A 26,243-nucleotide genomic window follows, 5' to 3' on the forward strand; every position below is an offset into this window, starting at 1 on the left:
ACCACGGAGGCAGAGTTACATGGCTGCAGTCCAGGAATGCTAGCAATTGCTGGCAACCAGCAGAAATTGCGGGAGAGGCAAGAAGTGTTCTCTTTCAGAGCCTCCAGAAGTGTGAGAGAATGAATTTCTGTTGTTTTAAGCCTCCCAGTTTGTGGTGATTTGTTATAGCAGCCCCCAGGAAAGAAAGGAAGAAAGCAAGCCTCAGTTAAAATGGAGTCAGGGGAGGAGCAGAGCGCCTGGGCGGCTCAGTCCATGAAGCATACGACTTGATTTCAGCTCAGGTTGTGAGATTGATCCCCGGAACCAGTTCCCTGGGATTGTCTCCCTCTGCCCCTCCATCTCTGTCTGTCAAATACATAAATAAGAGTTGGGGGCAGCCCGGGTGGCTCAGCGGTTTAGCGCCGCCTTCAGCCCAGGGCGTGATCCTGGAGACCCGGGACTGAGTCCCAGGTCGGGCTCCCTGGATGGAGCCTGCTTCTCCCTCTGCCTGTGTCTCTGCCTCTGTCTCTGCATCTCTGTGTGTCTGTCATGGATAAATAAATTAAAAAAAAAAAAAAAACACAGGCTTCCCTTGGGAAGCCCTGAAGGGAGAGAGTACTTAAATCACCAGCAGAAAGAATTATTTGGGACAAGAGAGGACGTTTTTTCACATAGTAATTCCATCTCTTACTCTTTTTTATCATTTTTTTTTTTTTAATTTACGATAGTCACACACAGAGAGAGAGAGAGGGGCAGAGACACAGGCAGAGGGAGAAGCAGGCTCCAAGCCGGGAGCCCAACGCGGGACTCGATCCCGGGACTCCAGGATCGCGCCCTGGGCCAAAGGGAGGCAGCGGCTTTTAAGAAACAGAAGGATGATCCCTCTCTCCCCGCCCCAGCAACAGTGCCCTAAGGGGGCTTGCAGCCAATGAGAGACTGGCTAACCTCAAACTTCTATTCTTCTCCCCCGAACTTCTGTTTAAGTTAAAACACCCCTCTCCAATTTCCTCCTAAAAACCTGATATAAGCTGACCTTTCCTTCATCTCTCCAACTTGCCTTACACTGTAGCTTGCACCTCCGAACTGCTATTTCTCGGTCATCCCCGAATAAACTCAATTTGCTAGTAAAATCACTGGCTATTTACTGTTTGTGTTTGACAGCGCAGACCCATAAACCCACGAGGTCCAAGGCCGAGGGAGGGCGTGAACATCACTCGGTGGGGTCTCCCCGGAGACCGGCGCGTGCCCTTCTCTCCAGCAGATCGCTCGCTTCGCGCTAGGGCTTGCCTCCTCCGGACTCCGCAGAGACCCTCCGGCGAGCGATTAAAGCCCCCCACGGAGCGACCCGGGCACCTAGAGGAGTCCCCGGGGTTTTGGGCATAGCACAGACTCTGCGGACTGTGCTGGAGGCGGGGCCCCCACCTGGAGGGGACGCGCAGGCGGCCCGGAGCGCTCAGACGGCAGGCGCACTGGCAGCGGGGAGGAGCCAGACCTCCGCCGGCCACCCGCACCCGCACCCGCGCCCGCCACAGGACCCCGGGGCCGGGGGAGCCCAACGCAGCGTGCACAGGCCACCGCCAGCGCTGTCCTCCGAGCGCAGCGGGAACTCGCCCCCGCGGGCAGCACAGCCGCGGGACGCCCCGGAGAGCAAGCGAGCTCCCCGTCTGCCCCGCCCCCGCCCCGCCCCGCCCCCTTACGTCACGAGCCGCGCCGCCCCGTGCGTCATCACAGCGCGCGTAGCCGCGGAGCGCCGGGAGCCGGCCGGCCATGGCGGAGGTGGGCCGCGCGGCCGTGCGGGACCCGGGTGCGCTGCTCCCCGGGGGCTTCTGGGCGGCGGTGGCCGTGTGGCTGGAGAGGCCGCAGGTGGCCAACAAGCGGCTGTGTGGCGTCCGCCTGGAGGCCCGGCGGAGTGTTGCTGAGCCCCGGGCGGAGGACTGCGGCCAGCGGCCCAACGCCGGCCGGGAGCAGGAGGAGCGGGCCGCGGCCGCCCCGGGTCTGCGCCCCCCGGATGGGGCCCTGGGTCCCCGGCCGAGCTCGGGCCCCGACCTGGGCACGGCGGGGCGCGGCCCCGAGGGGGCCCGGCGCCGGCGAGGGGAGGAGCGCGGGGACGGGGGCCCCGGGCAGCCCCGCGAGCCGGCGGTCGGGGACGCCGGTTTCCCGGCCTCGGATCTGGAGTCCGCCTGGGACGCTTGCTTTCGAAGCCAAGCCGGCGGCGGCCCGGAGGTGCTGGCCTTCCTCGCCGGGCCCCCGGTGGGACCGCAGCCAGGGGCGCCCCGCCAGCTGGACCTCGTTCTCAGAACCGTCATCCCGAAGACGGGCCCGCGCTGCCCGCTTGCCGTTCCGAGGAGGGAAATGGTCGTGCGAGGTAGGAGCGATCTCACGGCCCCGGGCGTCGGGGACGGCCGCGAGGACAGAGTTTTAAGTACGAATACGTTATTGCGATAGGGAGAAGAGTCTCCGCTTGGATTTGTGCAGAGGAGACGGCGCGGCCGAAAGGCAGAGGGAGGGGGAGAGAAGTGGGGCGGGCTCGGTAGAGCGGGGGAGGCCAGAATCAACCAAACGGGGGTGTGCGGCCCTGGTGACCCCCTGCGGCTTCCTGCTCGCGCTCCTGGAAGTCGGGCTGCCCCCCACCCCCCACAGGGGCCCACCCTAGGGTTAGGGCAGGGCTGGGACTGCCCCCGCAGCCTTGAGGGGCCCGGTCATTCTAGGGATGCAGCCTGAGCTCTTAGAGACTGTCAGTGTTTGAGTCTTTGCTCAAACACCAGCCAAGTTTGAGACAGGGCCCAGAGAGCCTGGCCGGAGTTTGGTTAGGGAGAGAATCTTGTGCACAAGATGCAGTTTGATTAAAAACTGTCCTTTGAACCTCAGAGCAGTGAAAAGGCACTAACCATACTCACTATGTCAATACCTTTGTAAAGTCCTAGGGAGGTTTAGTTGTTTTTTAGTTGTTTTTTTTTTGCTGGTTTTTGAGGGGCCATGTAGAAATGTGCGTTTCTAGTACAGAGAATGGGGTCATCGTTGGGGGGGAGTGTCTGGAATGCCTGAGGGAGGAGGTGAAGAAGCACCAGATGTCGAATGATGGATAAGAGTTTAGCAGGTGAAGAGACTAGTGGAAGGCCCGCTCCTGGAGGACCTGGTGGAAGGCTCCCTCGGGCTCTTGAGTCCCAGAGCCAGCTGTGATGTCCAGTCCTTCTCACACTTGCAGCTTCCTCTGCTGCCTCCAGCTGGAGCAAGTTGTCAGCTGTTCAGGGCCCCTGTGACTGGCCTGAGCCCACCTGCCTAATCCAGAGCACCCCTTTTCCTGAGGCCTGTGGCCCCCTCACATCTGCAAAGTCCATTTTTGCCTTGTCACACAGCATACTCTTGGGTTGTGGGTATTAGGGCATGAACACCTTGGGGAGGCTGCTGCAGCACATGTGGCAATGTCAAGTCACTGGTAGGTGTGTTCCCTCCCATCCCCACTTCCCAGTACTGTCTGCCTCTGTGTCCCCTGCAAGACTCTTCCCAGGTGTCCCCTCTGCCGGGAGGCCCTCCCTGATCCCGTCGTCGTCCAGACTACTTTAGGAGCTCCTCCAGCTTTTGTCTGGGTTTGGTCACCTTTTACATCTCCCCTCTGCCAGACAGAGGTTGGTGAGTCAGGTTCCCCGAGGCCTTCAGATGTAGACATCTGCATTCCCAGATTGGCTTCTCTGGCGAGGAGAGACAGTGCTCCTCCCTCTATAAGGAGTGCTGGTTTTAAGACTGTTTTCTCCCCTCGGCTCCTGCTGGCTCCTGCTGAACGTGTCTGCCGCGTGCCTGGCACCCCGTGAGCTCGGTTCGCAGCAGTGGATAGGATGTAAAAGCATATCTATCTTCCTGGATGCCGTGGTAAAGAGAACGGGGAAAGCCTTGGGAGAGCAAAGTCAGGCTGAGTCTTTACTATCTTTAACATTGGGTCTGATAAAATGCTGAACTAAGTAAGCAGTTTTCATTGATTATCCCTGTCTTTGTTCCCCAGATGTCCTCAATGGAACAGTAACATTTTTACCTTTGGAAGAAGACGACAGAGGGAATTTAAAGGTTGAGACAAGCAACGTGTATCAAATCCGGCTCAGTCAGAGCAGAGAAGAATGGTAAGAGCTAAAGACTGGACTCCTCCTCCAGTGCTGTGTGGTATCAGTCGCTCATCTAGGTAGCTGCAAGAATCAGGGTCGTTGAAGAACAAAGGCGCCCTTCGGCAGCTGAGGTGTGTGAGAATGTGTTTCCTGTTTCTAGTTGATGTCTCCATGACGTGTCTTTGTTCCTGTGGGCACCCGGCCTGTGTGTGGGTGATCCCAGGCTGGCCGGAGTCTGTATTCTTTACATTCCACGCAGCTATGATGAATAGCACCTAGATGTAGCTGAATTTAAGTAATTGCAAATCTTTTTATTATATTCTTTCTTACAGCTTGGGAATGGGGAGCAGGAATAGCTTCCTTTTTTATTTCCTGTTGAGGCTCATGTGGTTTCGGATATTGTGGGTATTCAGTGGTGCTTATCATGAAAGTGGCAGATCAGTAGGCCCCTTAGTTCATGTGGCTTTTGGGCCTGTACAGCAAGTGTGAAATTTGGTTTACTTCCATTTGGTATTTTTTAAATGGAAAAGTCAGAGGAAGGGTAAAATCACTTATCACTTTGCTGCTGATGTTTTTCTGAGAGCCATATCTGGTCTGTACTTTCCAGAACAGGCTTGGGGATTGTGTCTGTGTAAGCAGGCTGGGCTTGTTGGCACATGGGTTTGTATAAAGCAGAGGAGTACAGTGGAAAGAGCCTGATTTGCCCACTAACACTGTGACCTTGGGTATGTCATCTTTGTGACCCTCAGTCTCCCCATCCCTGCAATGGGTTTAATAATTCTTGAACCTCTGAGGAGGAGCCTAGGCTTTGTAGGGACCTGTTGCAGGCATAGAAGCTTGATGGGAATACTTAGGGCCTGGGTGAATCCTCTTAGAATTGTCAAGAGACTGCCCAAGAGATCCGGCCCCAGGCTCTTTCCTTGGTGTGTTGTTGGAAACTGGGGACTGGGAGCAGGCACCTTGGGGAAGGTATGTCTCCTGTGGTGGTCACCTGGGGGCGCTGATCATAGAACTGGTAAGTGGGCACTGAAGGCATCTGTTGGGTTCGCTGTGAGAGCTCCCAGTGTGGCACGGCCGTAGCAGTGTGCAGTACATTCCACGCGTGGTGGTCACATTCTTTGCTGATTTCCTGAGGGCTTGAACTCAGGTGCCTGCTCCTCATCTTTCCAGGTTGGTGTTTCCTGTCTTTGCCTACCAGGCAGTCGTCCCTTTGGGCACTCGGGCCAGATGCTAAGCACAAGTTTAATGGGGTTGGCCAGGCCACTGCTGTAGCGCATAGTGCTCCTGGTCGGCTCCTGTCGTCCGCGGCAGTGGTGGTGTGCGCCCACCCTACCATGTTCTTGGCACTGGGCAGAGTGGCATGATACATAAGTATACACTCTACCACCAGGTGGTACAAAGTACAACAGGTAAGACGTGTCTCTGTTCCCACGTCTCCTTGTTAGCTAAGGCAGTGTTGTGTCAGGTACATGCAGAGTGCTGGGAAATGCCTCTGAGGAGGGGGCATCCTGGATGAGCCCAGAGTGGATGAGGAAGGAGGCTGTGGGGACTCTGGGAACACCTGGGAGAAGGGCACAAGGCCCGGGGAGAGCACAGGAAGGGCCTGACAGGGGTGCCAGCCCTGGCTGGAGAGCTTCCCAGGTGAAGGGACTGGGAAGGGGAGCAGTCCGAGTCCTTCCTGGACTCTCCCCACATCATGACCCGCCTGGGTGCGCCTCTCAGTGGAGAGTCAGTGCCTGTTACTCAGGGGGAGCTATGTGCCTCTGATGTACAGGGCAACAAAAAGCCTGACTGTCCTAGCTCTTGCCAGAGTGCATGACCCCTTACCCTGCCCCCTCACCCAGCTGCTGTGCTTCCACTTGCTCTTAGGGCCGATGATGAATGCCACCTTTTTGTAGCCTCTTTTCTCCACCTGACAGTCTGGATCCTCTCCGCTTATTGGGCCACCTGAATTGTGTCCTCAGATAGTGTGTTGTGATCTGGGCCTGTGGGGTGAGCTTTTATTTGCGTGTTCATCACACAGACTGTGAGGGCCTGCTATGCATCTGGTGCTGAGCAGGTGACAGCGGACAGGAGCTGTGGGGGCAGGAGATACACACAGAACTGAACCTGTGAGCTGCACAGGGATTTTGTGTGTCCTTAGCTTTGAGGCCAAGTGCTCCACTTTCTGCCTGGGGAGTATTTGGTGAGCCGGTATAGTCACATTTGAGTTGCACGTGTGAAAATATATGAAAACAGAATTTAGAGAAATCCTTAGATGTTCAGAAGCTGGCTAGTCAGTGTGTGAAGCAGACAGTAAGAGCAGCTTTGTTATTTGTCCATCCTCCTAATGGGCTTCATAGGATGGGTAAGTGTGTTTTTAACAGTGTTTGTAAGAGAATTCTTTCTGCTTTTAAAAAATGTGTTTTTCTTTATTTGATGAAAGTTCTACAGCTAGTTGTTGGGCTTCAGGTCAAATATTTTGTAATTATAGCTGTCTTAACACGTGCTCTCTTCTCTTGGTAAATGTTAAAATAAGAATTGAAACTAGCTCTGCTTATTCATATTTCTCTTATTTTTAAAGGTTTATATCTATTTTAATTTTCTGTCCAGAAAGATGGCATTCAGATGGCATTGTTTATCCCAGACCCAGCTGGCTGGGAGAAGAGCTGCTGGCCAGGCTGGCCAGGTGGTCTGTGGACAGCAAGAAGAGCGAATTTAAAAGCACCCTGTCCCTCATTTCCATCATCAAATACAGCAAGACTTACCAGATGCTCAAGGAGAAGTATAAAGACATGGTCAAGGTAACCCTGGGGAAGACATTTGTAATTCCCCTCATTTAGATGAGGTGACATTGGCCAAACTATACCAGGTGAAGTCATTTTTCCAGTAAACATCCTGGTTTCTGCAGACGCAGACACCAAGTTGACGTATAGCTACTGAGGGCCTGTGTTGTAGGTTGTATTTCAACATAGGGATACAGACAGCAAAAATGTCAACAGATGTGTTACAGAAAAGGAATTTTTTTTTTTTTTTGCACATTGCTAATTTTTTTCCAAGCAAATAAAGGGAAATATTTAATTGAAAGTAGTTGGATATTAGTTACAAAATTGTCACATTTCCTTATATAAACTTAAGGACGCTTAAAGAAAATATATGAAAAATTAAATACAAAAGCGTGTGCTTCCAGAAAGAAGATAAATTTCATATGTCCTTAACTATGTTTAGGATGTAGAGACAGTAACAGCAAACCTCTATGCTCACAACCAGAGTAAGAAATAAAGCTTTCCTAATGTGACTGAACTTCATTTGTACTCTTCCAAGTGTATAGCCCTCTTTCTAGAGGGAACTATGATTTGTCATTTCTTCGTGTATGTGTGTGTGTGTGTGTGTGTGTGTGTGTGTGTGTGTGTTTTGTTTGTTTTTGGAGGGAGGGAGAGAATCTTAAGCAGGCTCTGTGCTCCGCATGGAGCCCAATGCAGGGCTTGATCCTAGGATCCTGAGATCATGACCCGAGCTGAAATCAAGAGTCAGATGCTCAATTGACTGAGATCCCAAGGTACCCATATGTGTTTTTTTGTTTGTTTGTTTTTTAAGTCACTTACCTATCATTCTGTAACAGAGCACCTCAAAGTTCATAGTCTGGAGACAGTGGCCTTTCACTCTTGCTGAAGTGTGTGGCTCCTAGCCCTGGCTGACCTAAGCTGGGGGCCCCTTCCCTTCCAGATCCTGGCCTGAGAGGCCTTCATTATCTTATTAACTATTCAGTTCCTTCAGGAAGGGACTTCATCTATTATTTCAGCCTTTGAAATTGGCCTAGTGAGACCATCTGACCTGTCTAATCCCTTGTGACTAGAAATGGGAATCTGAACGTGTCACCTTGTCATGGGTTTGTCCTCTGTTGCCAGATTCCGTCGTGCGTGTCAGGGATGTAGATAGTGAGCTGTCACACTTGGCAGCCCATGTTGTGCAGCTTTCAGGGTACCTGCTGTTGTCCTGTGTGGCAGCTAAGGCTTTCTCCCTTTACACATAGGGAGATGGGGACCACCTGCTGAGTGCTGCTCCTGACAGGTGACAGCCAGGCACCAACAGACCAGAGGGCTGGTGCACTGGCCTTGTGACCCTTTTGGTCTCCTCGTCCAGGTTTTCTTGTTCATTTCCCTCATCTGGATAAGTGATGGGGACAGGAGAGCTGAGCATTTTCCTATGATGGTACAGTTGTTTCATCTAAATATCTTACATGTCATTTTTGTTGCAAAATCTTGCTTTGGACAGCATTGTTTTTGATGTGTCCTATGCCATCTATAGGCATAGATGGTAAAAGTTTTGTGTGTCTTTATGCCACTTATCTATTGTATGAAAGTGATCATAAATGTCTGCCTTTGGAATGAGCTTATTTTTAAAATTTTCCCGCCTGAGAAGTCTCATGTGCTGTATGGCTACTGGGGATACTCTAAGTGTAGTGACATTAGGCAGAGTGATGGAGTTATAATTACATGCACTCTGGAACACTTTCTAGGTATGGCCTGAAGTAACTGATCCGGAAAAGTTTGTGTACGAAGATGTGGCTCTTGCTGCCTACCTGCTGGTAAGAGTATGTCCGGTCATCTAAGCTCCTCTGCAGTGGGGGAAGGTTGCTACCCTCAGCTGCTACCAGTGGGGAACAACATTTATCAAATCCATCACTTAGCATGTTTCTGGTTCTGTTGCTAGTTTGGTAACACGTATAGTAGTTGGGCTTGGTGTGAGTGAGGAATAAACCTGTGTCATGAAGCTCCAGCTTAGCTGGGGCTTCCCTGCCTCATCATAACCACGGAGGCGCTGGGTGGCTCACGCTGCTGACGGGACCCCTCCAGTCCTGGGTCCTTCCTTAGCTAGTTTGCCAGCCTCGAAATTTGGGTGTGCCTTGACTTAATAGTCTTGACTTTCTTATCTAAAAAAATGTTTAGACCAGATAATTTCTAATTTCTTTTCATCTGTGATTCTCATAGCCTTTTTAGAAATAGCATACTTTGCTTTGGTTATTAAAGTATATGTCCTTGAAGAACAGAGAGAAGCCATGAGGAAACCAGCAGTCATCTGTAGAGCTCTTGCCCAGAGAGGATCACTTTCATGTAGACTGTCAATGGGAGGAGGAAGCTTCGATGCCCCTGCAGCAGCAGGCAAGGGCAGCTCCCTCTGCTCACCTATAGGTCGGCTCTGCAGACCCAGGGCCACAGATGAAGCCTGTCCTACCTTTTCTGGAAATGTTATTTGTAACCCGTGTAGAATTTGTATCTGAATTATTCTTGGAAGGAGTGAATCAGGACTGATTTTATTTTATTTTATTTTTTTTTAACCTAGGTTTTGTGGGAAGAGGAGCGAGAGGAGCGGGGCTTGACAGCCAAGCAGTCCTTTGTTGACTTAGGATGTGGTAACGGTCTCCTGGTCCACATCCTGAGCACTGAGGGGGTAAATGTACATCTGTGGCCATTTCTAATTCCTTTTCCAGAGTGTCTTCCAGTCCAGCACAAGGGCCCTTGAGGTGGTTTTCTGATATGAGCTGGATCCAGAGTCTGCCTGGGTGTTGGACTGGTGACCAAGGAGCACAGGCAGCCCATGTGGCTGGGAGAGAGGAGATAGAACAGGGCTCTTGGGCTTGCAGGGGCTGCGTCTGTGGATGACAGACTTTACCCAGTACAGCCGTGGTTGCTGTAAGGTGCTTCTCTGGGGAATGCGGCATGTCAGGGCACGGGAAGGGGAATAAGAGGCAGTAGGTTCTGCCCTCCAGAAGCTGGATGCCCAGCTCAGAGGATACTTACACTATGATATAAGCTTATGACACTGGTTTGTGCACCATTTTCAGATCCGTGAAGTCAAGGCAGGATGTGCTGAAAATAGCCACTGCTGCTCAGGGCAGTTTAGTGTAAGCAGGAGCTCTGAGCTCCCTGGGCCGATGCTTTGGGCCCGTGTCCAGCCTTCCCGCGGAGGATGCCATCATTGTCACCTGGCTGAGCTAGCTGGAGCTTAGTAGCTTCGTGCTCCATCATGGTGACCCCGGCTGATTTCTTCCTGTAGCATTCTGCCCTGTGGGAGAGATGTCCCGTCCACAGCTATAGGAACTTGAAATGGGATCATCAGAATGTACTTTTTAATTGCTTTATTAAAAAATGAGTTTATGACAGTAATACCTGTAAACAAGTTGTCTCTGGGGCATCAGCACATCAGGTGGTGGCCTGTAGGCTGGTAGGTAAGGAGGACCGGGTACCTTGTCCACCCCTCCTCTCCTCCCAACTTGGAAATGAGCCTGGCTGCCCTGTGAGAGCCCGCGGATACGGGCACAGCGTACTGGCTGAGACGCAGCCACAGCGGATGGGCCTTGTCTGTTTCAAGTTGGAGGAGCAGATGTGCTGGGGTCTGGACTGGACTCCGGGTCGTGAGACAGGCTCTGTTTCCATGTGCATCTCCTGGGCCACTGTCCTCGGACATGTTCTCATACCTTGACTTCATTTTCCCATCGTGAAGGCTCCTGGTGGGTGACCTTTGCGGACTGCAGGTTCTTACCCATGCCTTGCAGGGGCATGAATGTCTGTTTCCAGCCCTGAGATACCATGAGTGCCATCCGTGAGTGTAAAAGGTCTCTTGCACTTCACACTGGTGGCAATCTCTGCAGAGTTTAATTTGTTCTTGCTAATTTATTATACTGTACCAGCGTTAACCTTCAGTTTCTGAAATTATTTTAGCATCCAGGCAGAGGGATTGATGTACGAAGAAGAAAAATCTGGGACATGTATGGACCACAGACTTGCTTAGAGGTACTGGCCTTGTTTTTTTGTTTGATCTCAGCATGGTTGTCTCATAGTGGCAGTTCTAACGAGTGTGCCAGGTGCCTCGTGTATTCACTGGTCCTGACACAGTGCCAGGTTGGTATCCTGTCACGCCCATGGCCCCTAAGAGGGCAGGGCACACACATAACAGCACACGATGACAGTGAGGTTATCCTCTTGGCTCGCCTCATGTTCCTGACTGTGTTCAGATGACAAGTTCATTACATAAATCTTTGTGTGTCAGTCTTAGTCCACTTAAAAAAAATCTGTCATAGGCCAAACTTTAGAAGTTTTTGATGATATTGTCATAATGGTTTTCAGAAAGGTTTTACTTCAAATACACTTTCAGGAAGAGTTTTGAATGCTTTAAGAGATGCATCCAAAATACAGGAGAAAAAGTAGAGATTTACATATTTACCAAATTTTTGAGTGCCTTCAACTTGCCAGGTGTTTTCAGGTGCTGGCAGTTGAACAGTAATGAAAGGCTCCTGCCTTCATGGGGGTGGGGGACACCCCCAGAAAGAGTGGATGCGGGGTGTCAGGTGTGGTACTTGCTGAGAGGGATGAACACCTGAGCAGGGCAGGGAAGGGTGAGGGGGCTGCTGGGGCACCAGGTCTTGCTATGTATGTTGAGTAGCCAGGAGGGCCTCCTAGCAAGAAGGCAGGTGCTACAGAGTCCAGGGAAGGAAGGTAAAATGCACCTGGGCTGGGGCTGGGTCTCAGGTGTGCCGATGCCCTGTGGAGCTAGACTGCACATTTGTCTCTGGAGCCTATGACTGTGGAGCCACAGTGAACCCAGGTCCCTACAGTCTTGCTCAGAAGGAGCTCACTTGTCCTGGTCCCAGTCAGAGAGGAGTGTCTCCCTAAGGGAGAAGGTGACCGGCCACCTGAGCAGCATTCCCCATCAGGTCTGGTGTCCATTGTTGCTGTGTCGGTGTCTGGTCGGGGCCTCTGAGCTGGCCAGCAGAGGGCTCCATAGGAGGGTCTCCACACTAGGTCCCTCCCACTGCCCAGCTGTGCTCCACCGCCCTGGTTACCTCAAGACCTTGGTCCTGGAGTTAAATGCAGGATGTGACTGGGACACAGATTCTCGTCCCCAGTGGCCAGAGAGCTGATGAGACTTCTCACGCATTCACTCGTCACTGTGGAGGGTGCACAGAAATCAGAAGAGCGTGATGTGCCCAGAAGCTTGCAGCTGTCCACACTTGCTCTTTTGCCCCGCGCTTGGCCTGCCGCTCCTGTGAAATAATGCTCAGCTGTGCCATTTCATCTTTAAATAGAACTTTGAGACCATTTGCATATTTTCTGCCTCATTTTTTTTGAAGGTAGAGAATGACATTGTAAAAAAAAAGATTAGTGGAAGGGAGTGGCAAACTCTTTGGGCTCGTTTTCTTTATCCACACGGTCAAAAGCCGAGGACAAGTTTACAGCTTCTTTCAAATCGTCATTTGATTATAAGACTGCTAAATCACAGCAGCTGTAAATTACATTTCTATTCATGCAGGCCATGTAAAGGAAAATAGGCAACTTTAAATCTAGACTGGGTGGAGATAGAGAACAATAAGGTCTGTTTTTTCCTGCTGTTAAATTCTATCCATACCAGTTGAACAGTACTGTTTTCACTGTTTTAATGTGCATAAGTAGAAGCCCAGATGCTTATTTAAGAACCGGAAAGATTAAAAAAAAAAAAAAAACGGAAAGATGGTAGAGTTCAAATTCCACTTTGTATATATCATGTCTGTGAAAGACTCAGTTTTGTTCTAAGGAAGGGCCTTGAAAGTGAGTGTTGTCAGACTGTCTTCCTGGTGTGTTTTGAGCTAGGAAAGCAGCTGTGCTCGCTTCCCTTGGGTGTTGGCTCTTCAGCTTTAAAGTTTGGAGGGTCTTGAGCGGCTGTATAGTATCTTTTCTCTGTCTTCCCAGTTCTCACTGACAGTGTTGGGGTCCGACTGCAATCGTGTGATGGTCTGCTGCTTAGCAGGAAGAGTAGGGTGTCATGTAGGAGTAGGGTCGATGTAAAGTTCTAAATTACCAAATTTTTGTAAGTTCTAAATTACCAGTTATCTGCGGCTTAATTACAGAAATTATCAGAATGGCTAACCTGCCTGTGGAGTGGGTTTTTACTTGGTGTCTGTTTACAAAAGATTGTGCAATAGCAAAGATTTCTTCTATATGTAAACTGCTCCTGCCTCAGCCTACCTCGTCCCTTCACAGGTGTGCTTCATCACATAGGTTGACAGACGTGAGGTTATGTGATGCATTACATGACACACTTAACCTCAGACCCACTTGTGTTCCACTCACTTGCTCCTGAGGCCCTGTCTGGCTCCGATGTCCTGCCAGTGTGGAAACTGTTGCTCTGTCCTTCTCCTGTAGCTTCTTTGTGTGTTTGTGTAGAGAAGCATGTTTGTAAGGATCAACAAGAGATTAGCACTCAGAGCATTGTTAGTGTCTTTAGTGATGACACTAAAAGCTGCTGTATTTCACACCCTCTGGGGCAGACGCAGGCCATACATTCAGGGGCCTGCCCAGAACCCACGACGACCCGAGGGGCTGAGACGACCACCCCAGCAAGCCGGGATTCTGCAGGGCCTAGCCTCATAGCTGTGTGCTGCTTTACTGAACCAACATGTGGTCTCGTTGTGTGCTTTTCTTTTAGGAAGATGCAATCACACCAAATGATAAGACCTTGTTCCCTGACGTTGATTGGTTAATTGGTAACCATTCCGATGAATTGACACCATGGATACCTGTCATTGCAGCCAGGTGAGCAGATAGCCCAGCCGGCAGGGCGGCTGGTAGGGGGGAGCAGAATGTTTTGGTGCCTAAATCTCACTGTCCAAAACTAGCTGCTGTGGCTGTTGAACACTGGAGACATAGCTAGTTCAGATTGCTGAAATGATAATCTGCAGAGTATATTGGGTCAGGGTTAAATTCTGCCTGTTTTATATAAAACGTGGCTGAAAAAATCACAAATGTGATTCACGTTTTTCTTCTATTGAATGTGCTGATGAAAACTGATCACTTCTGCAATATATTTATATCCAGTATTGAGAGACCTGTCATATTTTGAAAGCTTTTTTCTGGCAACAGGAGGGTTGGTCTTCAAAGGAAAAATCTCTCAACATGGAGATACTTGCAGCAGTATTTATTTCTCATCCCAGGGGCTAGACATGTGGCAGCGCTTCTAGGTCAGGAGGAGATGTCACAGAGATGCAGGTTACGTTGCTGCCCCAAATATTTCGTGGCTATGGCTCTTCATCCATGGTCTTTTGAGCTGTCTTAGCTCTTGGAGAATGATGTGGGTCAGGGAGCAGGTGTTCATCCTGGCTGGGCCCGCCTCCCAGGTGCCTCACTCACAGCCGAAATCTCAGGCATTTCAGGAAGTGTGGGTTTCAGTTGACAAGAGCAACTGCAGTGGACCGAGTGTTTTATAGAAGTAATTCATTTCGTATTTCATGGGGAAGGTATGCCATGCTGCACTGTTTCTAGAAATTGAATTAGGGAGAGCTCTGACTATTTTGTCACCTAGAAGACATTGTCAGCCAGCAACACACATGTATTTTACCCAGATACATGTTAGCCGTACAGCTTTCTGCTAAATTTCCTTTTGGTTTTTGTGGATTGCTTTTGAAGGTCTTCCTACGGCTGCCGCTTCTTTGTCCTCCCCTGCTGCTTCTTTGACTTCATTGGAAAATACTCCCGGAGGCAGAGCAGGAAGACTCAGTACCGGGAGTACCTTGATTTCATCACAGAAGTGGGGCTGGCCTGCGGGTTTCACGTTGAGGAGGACTGCCTTCGCATTCCCTCCACCAAAAGGGTGCGTCCTCATGAGTTGCTGGCTCAGGGCCAGTGTCTCAGAACCACAGGTGATGCTGTGCTGTTGGAAAGTGTGTGGGATCCAGAAGGAGCCTGTGTGGATCTCGGCATTCCGGCCCCTGGTGGGGTGCAGAGGGCTCGTTCAGCCTCCACAGCCCCTGGCACTGCCTTCTCCACACCCATAGCAACTTTGCAGGACCCTCAGGGAGTCTTCATTTCCTTCCCAGAAAGTACACATGGCCCTCGAGGACCTGCCCAAAGCAGGTGTCAGCCTAACTTGTGTAGCGGTGGCCTGAGGGTTGTCTGTGGCTCTGCCTGCCCTCAGTTCTGACTTCTTGGGTTCCTCAGTGATTGGCTGGAATTGAAGTTTGGTTTAGAATGATTCCTGTTTTCTCGTCACATGCTTCATTAATTCAGATTGACCTAAAATGTACCTGGCCCAGGCAGATTTTGGCCCTTACACAGTCTGTGAAAACAGCAGGAGTACCTTGTGTGACCCTGCCAGCTGGTCAGGGCAGGCTCGGTGGCATTCCCACTCACCCTCTGAGCCATGAGAAGTACTGCCATCGATTTATGATAGTTTCTGATAGCTTCCTCTTCTCAGACTCAGTGGCTGTCAGTGAGCCACTGCTTTGAACAGCAAAACAAAAAAAACCCATCGTATCCAAATTATTAACTTCATTGCTTGACAGGCAAAAAGGGTCTAAGGTGTGAGGTGAACTCTCGGCTCTGCCACCTGCTGGCAGTGAATTCTTGGGCACATTGTGAGCCATACCTGTGTCCTTGTCTGTCCAGCGAGGAAAAGATAAAAAAAAATGGCACCTTCATTGTAGGTGCTTAGTGGTGGTGAGTGGGGTCCACGTGGCCTCCAGTATGTCATTGCTGCCCGTGTGGTCACTGCTCAAGTCACTTTGAAAGCTTCCTTTAGGACTCTGCTTCAGAGCCATGATGTCATTCTCCTAAGTGCGCTCACGTTGGCAAGTCACTCTACTAAAGTTGGAATTGAATCTGGGAACTGCTAGGCTTTGGGTCATGTCAGTAGGTTCAAGGATCTCGCAGTTTGGGTTTTTTGCACTTGTCTTTCTGTTGTCTTGTTAGAGAGCATGTATCAGTCCTTAATCACTCTGAGCCTCAGCTTTCTTGTAACTCGGTGGTTTAGAGTACAAATGTAAGAGCAGATGTGCACACATAGCAGCTATCCAGTGAGGGTGATGACACCTGGCATGCTTGTTCGCACACAGAGAGGTTGAGTTACCTGCCCAGGATCATGCATGCATCAGGTGGCAGGGCTGGAGACTAGTAAGAGTGGCTCTGATATAATTGGAGTTGCTTTCTTTCCTTGTCTCTAACCTGGCTTTGTAGTTCCTCCTCTTGTAGGAAGTCCAGAGATGCTGTGCCTAGGGCAGTGTCGCTGGACTGGCCTCACTTGCCCTGGGGACTCCTGTGCGGCAGCCTTCAGCTGGATGTACAAAGAAGAAAAGAGCATGGAATGAGCATCCATGCTGTACTGAGTGCTTTGCTAGATACTCCTCCCTCCCTCGCTCTGGCAAGGTTGATAGGAGGACATCTCATTTTGAGAGCTGACAGTGTTACTGTCCGTGTCTGCACGTGAGGGCCAAATGGAGGCTCTCACATGTAGGACGTTCAGAACAGGCATGGCCATAAGCTCAGTAACTATGGACTTGTGATTTGTACATGTGTGTTAGGGCTCTGAAAGTCTGAGCCAGGAGTTTCTTTGTGGGCTTTTGCTCTTGGTTTATTTTGGATGTTTTTATTGGTTTTTAAAATAGGCTTTTCTTTTGTGATAAATGCCTAAAACTTTATTTATTTATTTTAAAAGATTTTATTTATTCATGAGAGAGAGAGAGAGAGAGAGAGAGAGGCAGAGACACAGGCAGAGGGAGAAGCAGGCTCCATGCAGGGAGCCCAACGGGACTCGATCCCAGGTCTCCAGGATCACACCCTGGGCCGGAGGCAGATGCACAACCACTGAGCCACCCAGGCGTCCCATAAATGCCTAAAACTTTAATGTGTGCTGCAGAAGAAGAGAATTAAATGGCAAATATTGAAATGCTATAGGAACCTGGTAAAATACTCTGCTTTTTTTTCACAAGCAGGTTTGTCTCATTGGGAAATCCAGAACATACTCACCTGCTAGAGAAGTTTCCATGGATAAGCAGAGAACCCGGTATATTAACAGCAGGCAGGGCCACCTTGCCAGCCCACCCGGCGAGACGCCTGCCTCTCTTCCACCCCGGGCTGCTGTGGGACATGAGGGTCACCCCAACGGGCACCAGGCCCTGGACGTTGGGGCTGCCGAGGGAGGGGCAGAGGCCCCGGCTGATGAACTCTGGCTGTCTGGATTTCAACCTAGAGAAAAAGTTGAGCGCCTGAGGAACTGTGCCACCCTCCCTCGAGATTTTATTGACCAAGTGGTCTTGCAAGTGGCACATTTGCTGTTGGACAGAGAGGAGCAGATAAGCATAGGAGATGCTTCCAGCAGCAGCTCGAAGGCCTGGAACCGAGGAGGTAGGCCCCCGACCCCAGCTGCGGCCGCCTGCATGCCTGCTGGCTTTCAGGCAGTGGCTCGGTGCTCCCTTAGGACTGACTTAAAATTGTGTGGTGGTTCTAATTATGTATATTTTAAAGCGACGTCAGTGATGAATAAGCCACTTATATGCTAATTGTTTAAAATTTTCCTTGTGGTTCCCATTAGTATGCAGGACTCCATTTCTCTTAGAGGAAGGCACTGAGGGCAGAGGGGTAGTGTTCACACATTTAATTAGCCTTTACAGAAACGTTCAGGCTGCAGGGTGTGGAGACACTTCTTTTCTTTTTTTTTTTTTTTGAAATTTTTTTAATTTATTTATGATAGTCACATAGAGAGAGAGAGAGAGAGAGAGGCAGAGACACAGGCAGAGGGAGAAGCAGGCTCCATGCACCGGGAGCCCGACGTGGGATTCGATCCCGGGTCTCCAGGATCGCGCCCTGGGCCAAAGGCAGGTGTTAAACCACTGTGCCACCCAGGGATCCCCGACACTTGTTTTCAATTCATAGTAGGATTGAATTATTCAAACTGGAAACAGGGTCCTGAAAGTCAGAAAGGTGCTCTGTCCCCTTGAATGTAAGAGATGTGGTCTGATCCTGTGGAATCGCCAAAGCGCAAAACTCAGCCATGATAAACAGAAGAACATTATATCTGATTGTTCTCATAGAATGATTAATGTGCTGAAATCAGTGTTCAAATCAGTGGTGTTCAAGAGAGATGGGGGCCAAAGTGTAGACTGTTCCTGCTTCGGTAAAGTGTCCAGTCTCAGGCGGCTTGCTGGGCCCCAGCTGGTTTCTTCCCTGCCTCCACTCCCGGCTGAGGTGTTGACTGGCGACACCAGAGGGCGCTGTGGAGCTGGCTGTGCTGGGCAGTGTCAGAGACTCCCCTGAGGTTTTGGGGTCATTGGGGGGTCTAGGGGAGCCCTCTCTCAGCCTGTCAAAGGCTGCTGCCTGGCTGGCCCTGTGAGTGGGGGGCCAAGGAGGAGGCGGCAAGCCTGCCCTCCCCCACCCATGATACTGTCCTGCCCTGAGCCTCCATAGCCCTCGTGCACTTGCCACGCGGGAGTGCTGTGGAGCATCTCCCCTTCTCTGCGAATTACCCGATGCTGGTGGTGTCTGATGGAGGTGGGGGCTCTCCAGGGATATAGGGGCAACCCTGGCCAGAGCCCCCAACTCCAGGTGCCTGACCATCCGTGTAATTGGGCACCAACCCTGAGGCACCATGGGCTGCCCTATGGGTTGGCACCCCACTTCCTGCTGAGGTGGGGCCCAAGTGGAGAGGAAGGCAAGCTGAGGGGGATTTCCAATGGGGCCTCGAGTGCCAAGGAGCCCGCAGCAGGTGAGCAGGCGCCTCAGAGTCGTTTGAAGGCATCTGAGAATGTGGAGTTTGACCTTCAGACCACAGGAGTGATTGAGCTCAGGAGGGGCTTGCCTGTGCCTGGGACAGAACTTTCTTTCAGTGGGGTAGACCAGGTCTTCTAGGCTCAGACGTAGATGTGAGTGGCTCTGATCATTAGGTCTCAGGTGTCAGGCCTGCTCACCCATGAGAAACATCTGCAGAGCGGGGGGTGCCATCCTCCCCACATGGGTCTTGTTGCCCCGGAGCTGGCCGGAGGTGCTCTCGTGCTGTGAACATGTGCCCACAGGCTCCTGCCCTCAGGTGGTCTTCCCACCTTTTGGTTGCTGGAATTTAGTGACCCGTCTGAAACCTGCCCTTATATAATGTATGGGTGGGTCTGTCCCCAGGACCTCAGTGATCTCAGTCCAGGGGTCTTCCCTCTGCAAGGCATGGGTGAGGGAGCACAGGGCAGGAGGAGGTGGTCCCTGCCCTCATGACTGAGTCAACACACACACGACAGAGGATGAGCACCTGAGAGGTCGCAGTGCAGAGCTGTGTGTGTGAGCACCAGCATCCAGGGACTTGTGTGGGGCCAGACTAGGAGGGGCAAGGACGGCTGTCTGGGCCGGTTTTAGCCTTTTCCTTAGATGTGCTGCTTGCTCTTGGAACGTGGTGGAGGCAGCTGAGAGGTGCATCCTGAAGGTCAGCTAGGCTTGGTAGATGGAATCCCAGCCACAGGGTGGCTGCTCCCTGGGAGTCTGGGGCTGGGCCTCTAGAGTCTGTGTCTGGGAGGCAGGGGCGTCTCAGCTGGCCTACAGAGTCGCTGGGTGGGCATAGGTGAGCCCCCAGGCATGGGGCCTGGCAGATGCAAAGTCCCTGGCATCCCAGATGGTGCTGGCTTGGCCCCTGCAGTTCCAGCTAGGTGCTATGTGGTATGGGCTCGCTCAGAGTGCAGGTAAATCTCACGGCCTGCCCTGCTGACGTGCGTGAGAGACTGGGGTTGGCTGGACGAGAACTGGTCCCTGGGCCAAGCAGTGGGCGGGCTTGTTGGACAGTCTCTAACAGCCTTTACATTGTTGTTGTTGGGGAAACCCGGGTTTCAGGAAGCCTCTCCTTGACAGAAGTGGCCAGTGAGCTGGACCCAGAGACACTGCAGAGGTTGAAGCGGGAGTGTGGAGGCCTACAGACACTGCTCAGAAACAACCATCAGGTGTTTGAAGGTAAGGGGATCGGGCCTTGAAATGTGCTCCTCTTTCAGAGCTGGGTGACACGTTCCACCTTCTCATGTCAGAATGTTCTTCCCCACAGATTCTGGAATCACTGCTCCCTGCTTTTTCTGTCAAGTGAAGTTTGCTTTATTTTTAAATTTTTTTAAAATTTATTTATTTTAGAGCGAGAACATGAGCAAGAGAGCAGGGGTGAGGGCAGAGGGAAGAGGGAGACTCTCCAGCAGGCTTCCTGCCGAGCACAGAGCCTGACTCTGGGCTCGATCCCAGGATCCTGAGATCCTAACCTGAGCTGAAACCACAAGTCACTTAACCAACTGACCACCCAGGTGTCCCTAACTGAAGTTTGCTTTCAAGGAGATTTACACTTTTAAAAAAGTGGGGGGGAGAGGATAGAGTGCCCCCGATCCCGCTTCAGCCTTGTGAGCATCTTCTACCAGGAGGGAACATTGCCCACACCTCTTCTCCGGTCCTTTCTAGCCCCATCAGGCCTGGTACCCCTGGGCCTGGCCTTACCCCTGTCCTGGATATGCTTATGCCTCACGTGGAAGGAAGAGCAAGTCTGAAAGCCTGCTTGCTGGGTGTTGCTGGAGGACTTTCTCGGTGGGGGTTTGTTATTTGCTTGGGCTCTTGGCTGTCTGCAGACTGGAAGCATCGTGAGCTCACATCTGGGCCCTGGGCAGTTAGAGGAGGGAGCCCCGATGCCTGTCCACTCCCCTCCCCTGCATGCGTGCACTGGGCCCTTGGGAACGCAGCTCTCATGCCCTTCCTGCACTGACGCTCGGGCTTCCAGGACTGCCAGGAGGTAGAGCGGCCCAGGAACCTGTGCTCATTCCCTTCGTCTGTCCCTGCCCTCCTGGGGCTTATGGGGAGGGAGACACAGAACCAGTGTTTACAGGGGTACCTGGAGTTAAAAGAAGTTCCTTTATTTAGAGTTTTTAAGCACACACCTGTCGTCCAGATGGTTGGTAATTTGTCATATTTGCTTCAAGATGAAGCTTTTTCTCCTTTTCTTTGTGGAAGTGTTTTAGAGCACATCCCAGCCCACCAGCTTTTTCACCCCTAAGACTTCAGCAAATGGCTTTAAAGATGGTGGCATCTGGCATCACCGTAGTGCCATAGGCATGTTCCCACCCAAGTCATGATGTGCAGGGAGATCTGCCCTCATCCCAGGAAGGGGTTGGGACGGCCAGACTTGGGAAATGACATCTGAGCTGGGACTTGGTAAAGAGGAAGAGGAACAGCATTCGTGATGGGTCTGAGTTGGGGAGGAGTGGGATTGGGGCATGAGGAGTGAGGGGAGGGGGAGGCAGGCGGCTGGCCTGCAGTCCCCCTGTGGCTGTGAGGAGGTTTGGGTCTGTGTGATGGCAGGGGAGTGGTGGCACCCATGTGACTGACTTCCAGTCCAGCTGCAGGGTCACTGTATGCCTGTTCTCTGCTGTATCGGGGCCTCCAGGGTCAAGTGCAGGGCCCTGTCAAATCCCCCCACAGCGCAGCATCTGACTCCTTAGGACTTAATATGTGGGAACACATTTTATTCTATTTCCACTGGGAGGTGTCCGATGAAGGCCAGCTGTGGACCAGTGCCGAGCACCTCTTCTTTCTGGGAGGTAGGGGCAGGGCAAGTGTAAGGGTGCAGATGGTATTTCAGTGTGCACCATGGTGGTTCTGGCTGGTGGTGCGTAAAGATGTGCTAAGAATGTGGGGTCTAGAGGAGACCAGGCTGGCAGGGGCTGCGGACCTGCCCCTGGACCCACCCTTCACCTGCTGAGTCGGGCTCCTGTGAGGTCGTGCTGCTCGCTGGCTTGCCTCAGGAGCCACACTTGGAGCCCATTGCCTGCTGTCTGTCTGCCTTGCACCCCCCGCCCAGCCCCCCAGCTCCCCCACATGGCCCTTTGGCTTATGTTCCACTCCTGATGCTCTTTCCTGTCCTGCAAGGCTACCTGCTGGCTCCTGCCCCCATCCCAGTGCCCCAGCCCTGCTGGTAGTGTAGCCATAGTGCTAGACCACAGCCTGCACACCTTTCATAAACAGCATTCCATCTGCCTCTCTGGGTCCCCAGGGTCTGCATGTGCTGCTGTCTCTCGGCCGCCTGCATTTGGTCACATCGCTGCCTCCACGAGACCCTGAGCTCCCTGCGGGTGGGGCCAGGCCTTGCTTGGCAGCCCAGAGCCCACTGCTTTGTCGCTTAGCCTGTGTCACAGGATAAGACAGAGGAGCAGCCCAGTGAGGAGGGCGCACTTCCCAGACCCCTCCTCACAGGGAGACCATTGCATCCCAGAGTCCCCAACCCCTGAGATGCCACCTGTGAGCAAAACCCAACACAGGAGGACGGGGAGCCCACAGGCCTTGTCTAGGGATGCTGGCAGTTATCTGAGCCCCAGGACTTGGGCCCATCCCCCCACCCCTACCGTTGTGCAGTTCCTGAGGAGAGTGGTTGGACAGTGCCTCAGGGCAGGTGGCCACAGTGGCTGGAAGTGTATCTGTCCACTCCCAGCCTATAAAGCAAAGAGAGTTGGGTGCTGTCACTTCTTCCCTGACCCTGTGTGCATGTGAGACAGGAGAGCTTGGGTGTGCACAGCCCTGCATGTACATGGGAGAGCTTGAATATGCACACTGGCAGTGCCTTTGGGCGGCCCAGTGGCCCTTGTGGAGTTAGACTTTGTTTTCATTTAAACCCGGTTTTGCTGGGTAAGTGCCTGGAATGGCCCTGAGCCCTGTGACCAGAACTGGCATCTCCAGGTTTGGGGCGGTTGCAGGAGCTGGGGCCTAGGCAGGCAGGCCCTCCACTGGGGTGTGGAGAAGCTGGGAGGTGGGCAGCCTTCCTGAATTGGCAGTTCCTGCTCCCCTTGAGCTCCAGCAGGGCTGCCTGGGATCTGCTCTCCGGTTCACAAGGCCTCGGTCAGTTCAAATACTCATTGCAGTCCAGAAGGGCTGCTCTTTTTTCCCCCAGCATGTTTTTTTGGTTGACTTCACAAAATTGTATCTTTTTTTTTTTTTCCATTATAAATATGCATGTATGTGATTGCTTTTCTGTGCAGTTCACATGGGGGGGGGGGCACATTTATTTTTGGAAACTTCTGAGTAGGCGGCTTGGGGCCTGAGCTCTGAGTAAACATTCTGCTGTAGTCATGCAAAAACTATGCTCTGAGGCTGCTCCTACCTCTGAGTGTGTTTTACACTAGAGCAGCTAGTCTCTGCTCATGTTTATAGGGTGGAGGAGGGAAAATCGATTTTGGATACCCTCAGTTCCGCCAGCACTGAGTCCCTTCCCCGGGCCAGTGCAAGGTCCTGTGCAAGCTGTGGTCAGGGGCTGGGAGGTTCCGGTGGGGGTGCCTGGCCCAGGGTCTGTACCCGCAGTGCCTTCATCGCCTGTGCCAGCCATGGGGAACATGTGGCCACAGCTGAGGGATGGGGACTTGCCCAGAGTCTCTAGATAGAGAGGCTGGACTGGCAGCCCAGGTCACATCTGACCAGAACTTGAGCACGGGGCACTGTTCTGGTGAATTATCCCTCATGATTTCCTGGAACAGTTTACAGGCTGTTCCTCAGAGTGCTTTGGTCAAGGTTTCATATGCTGTCAGAATTGGGAGGGGAACGGACCAGCAGGTTTTGTGTGCTATGTTGAGCAAGTCTGCGGGAGTGCATACTTTGGGAGGAAGCAGAAATACCACCAGATAAGTGAACTTTGGTAGAATATATTTGGTTCCTGTGATTCCATTTTAGAATCAGGAGCATATTCCCACTGGGGAGAGTCCACTGGGTGGCCTGACCCACTCGGGCTGGAGTGTGTAGAGCTGGAGTGTTGTGCCCTCAGGTCCCAGCACGGGCCTACCCAGGATGGGAGCTGCCCTGGAACCTGGAGGTGTGTGGGAGCATGTCACCGCCCCCTGCCACAGCCAATCCTGTGTCATTGGTGCCCAGGCCCCCTTTCCCTTGACCCGTAGTTAACCGCTCCAGACATGTGGTGAGGTGCCCTCTTAACTCTTGAGACCACTGTGGAGGGCCTGCTGCCAGCCAGCCTGTCCTCTAGGAGGGGGCCCTCCTTGGAGGCTTTTGTGGGAGGCTCCCTCTCCCCTGGGTTTCTCTTGAACGTGTCCAGGCCTTTGGGCGGGGCAAGGGTTCCCTGCCTTTTTGGAGAGCACACCCTGGTCACCTGATGGGAGTCTCTCCTCGGGACTCTTCCGAGACACACTTCAAGGCCGTGTCATCCTGCCGCAGGAACGTCCAGTGGAGCCCAGTGACATTTCCCTGACCTGAGCTATCAGACTGAGGAAGCTTGGCGTCAGCCTTGTGGGGAGCAGTGCAGGAGGCCGGCTCCGAGGAGGGTGACAGTTGTGCCAGGCCGTTAGTAGGTGCCTCCTGACCTCCCGTGATGATGAATCCCTCCATTGTGGCCCTCCGTGCATCAGGCGCCTCTCTGCAGCTCCTCTGATTGAAAGGGAAATGTTGACTAGGCGGCAGTCTCCAGAGACAAACAATCTCGTTATTGCCATGACACGAGGCCATTTGAAAGCAAATCCAAGCTTTAATTCATTGCTTTCAAGTTCTCGTCAGAAGTTAGAGAGCCAGATTTCTTCAATAAGCTTCCTTTATTTCTCCCCGAGCCGGTCTGTCTCCGGGTGGTTTTACAGCTTCCAGGGAAAACCAGGATGGATTTGGCTGCTTTGGCCACATATCCGAGGAGTTGCTGGCTTCTGGGGATCAAATGGCCAGGTGAAAGCCTGGGAGGCGTCTCAGCCCCCGTGGGGGCTACCGTCTCAGGAGGCAGCTTGGTGGAGGGCCCAGTCTGCTGCTGGGGCCCTACTCCCTAGTCCCCATGTCCTGCAGCATCCCCAGGGCTGACGGGGCTGCTGTACTCCCTGCCCACTGCTTGTGTTTGGGGGCTCTGGCTGGGGGTCGAGGGACAGTAAACCCTCCTCTTGGCCTGCCCAGAAAGGACCTGTGCTTGTTTCTCTTCGATGCAAAGGTGAGGTTCCCCAGGACAGGCGCCGCTGCAGCTTCTACAGCTGTACCCAAGTCCATGCAGGTCTTATGCCGGGGTTTCCCAGGCTTTCAGCGTTGTTTCCCACAGGCCCATCATGGTGCGGCTGCAGCCACTTGTCCACGGTCTTGTCAGCAAGACCTTTGGTTCTTCACCTCCGTCCTGGGGTCCAACGTGTGCCTCCTTACGGCCCCTGACGCTGGCCCTTCAGGGCTCCTGGCCCTGGCACACCTCCACCCTGCTCCCTGCCTGCCCCGCCGGCCTCCCTCCCACCAGGCTGAGGCTCCGACTCTGCCTCCCCCAGAGCCCACCCTTCTGGCATGAAGGGACTGAGGTGTCAGGGGTTGTCAGAGCAGTGCAGCCATGATTGAGGTCTCTGCCCTTGTCTCCGTCCTGCTGGGTGCTGCTGCCCCAGAGTCGGGGCGTCCCCAGCTCTATGAGTGGGTGGACTTGGAGAATAACGCCTGAGCCATGTCTTCTCTTTGTTCCGAACCACAGTTCTGAATGGGCGAGTTCACATTCGTGACTGGAGAGAAGAGCAGCTACAGAGGCAGCAGCACCCGGAAGCAAAGCGGAGACTGTTCTCAGAAGCTTTCAAAACCCGCATCTGCTGGTTTTTCAGTCACCACCCTGACGGTTGTGTTCTGCCTTCAGACAGCTGCCCGTTTGCCCATGGGCCTGCGGAGCTTCGGCCTCCCCGGACCCCCAAGAAGAAGAAGCAGATTCTGTGAGCTGCTCCCACCCTGTAAGCAGAGCCTGGTGTGGGGGCCCAGTGCTCAGCTCCTCTGACAACTGCAGACTCCGCTGGTTGGGGTAACTTCCTCCAGATTGCCCCCATGATGTGACTCGTTCATTATATGAACACCAGATGGGACAGAAGCTAAAATTCCTCCCACCCCCAGCCCCGTCAGGGTGTAGGGTCTGTGTTGTAAATGAAGTCACACTTGCGTTTGGGATCTTTATTCCAGAAAGAGCACAGGAGTTCTTGGTAGCATCTCATTGTGATGAAGGTGGCAAAAGTGCCTGGACCACCTGGCCCCTGTAGGGGGCCTGCCTCTGTCCTGCTTGCCTCAGTGTGTGATAGCTGACTTACCCTGCCTGCAGGAGCGCAGCCGGTGCTGCCAAATCCTGGCTGTACTGGAAACCCAGCTGCTCTGGGTGCTAATCACTAGACTGGTATTTTGTAAAAGCTGTCACACTTATGTGTGCAGGTTATTTTTAGTTCAGAGAACAAAACACCCATAATCTCTTTACCTAGGTCACTTTAGGTGACGTGGAAAAGAATCCCAAGTGATACACAACAAAGCCAGAAAATCTAAATGATACAGAAAGCACTCCCCGCCCCCCGCCCCTCCCTACTAGATCATCTCCCCAGAAGTACTGTTAGCAGTTCTTTTGATTCTGGAAAAAATATCCTATGTGTTTCTGTTTAAAATTATTTTTACAGTTTTACTAAAAGGTCCCGTCAATGTA

General features: G+C 52.4%; 1 protein-coding gene across 3 annotated transcripts; it reads left to right on the top strand.

Moving 5' to 3' along the window:
• Window positions 1–1,723: 1,723 nt before the first annotated feature.
• Window positions 1,724–26,243, top strand: TRMT44 (tRNA methyltransferase 44 homolog). Of its 3 annotated transcripts, none has more exons than XM_072803470.1 (11): window positions 1,724–2,401; window positions 3,977–4,091; window positions 6,637–6,856; window positions 8,572–8,640; window positions 9,396–9,503; window positions 10,775–10,846; window positions 13,515–13,621; window positions 14,492–14,675; window positions 16,792–17,203; window positions 19,664–19,780; window positions 25,269–26,243. In XM_072803470.1, the coding sequence occupies exons 1-11, from the start codon at window positions 1,747–1,749 to the stop codon at window positions 25,499–25,501; spliced, it is 2,292 nt and encodes a 763-aa protein (XP_072659571.1). In that variant the 5' UTR covers window positions 1,724–1,746; the 3' UTR covers window positions 25,502–26,243. The 3 variants fall into 3 exon arrangements, with proteins under 3 accessions (XP_072659571.1, XP_072659580.1, XP_072659590.1); XM_072803479.1 differs by having other exon boundaries at window positions 19,682–19,780; XM_072803489.1 differs by having other exon boundaries at window positions 1,724–2,344.

The sequence above is a fragment of the Canis lupus genome, chromosome 2 (assembly GCF_048164855.1).
Source record: "Canis lupus baileyi chromosome 2, mCanLup2.hap1, whole genome shotgun sequence".
In the NCBI taxonomy this organism is placed as follows: Eukaryota; Metazoa; Chordata; class Mammalia; order Carnivora; family Canidae; genus Canis; species Canis lupus.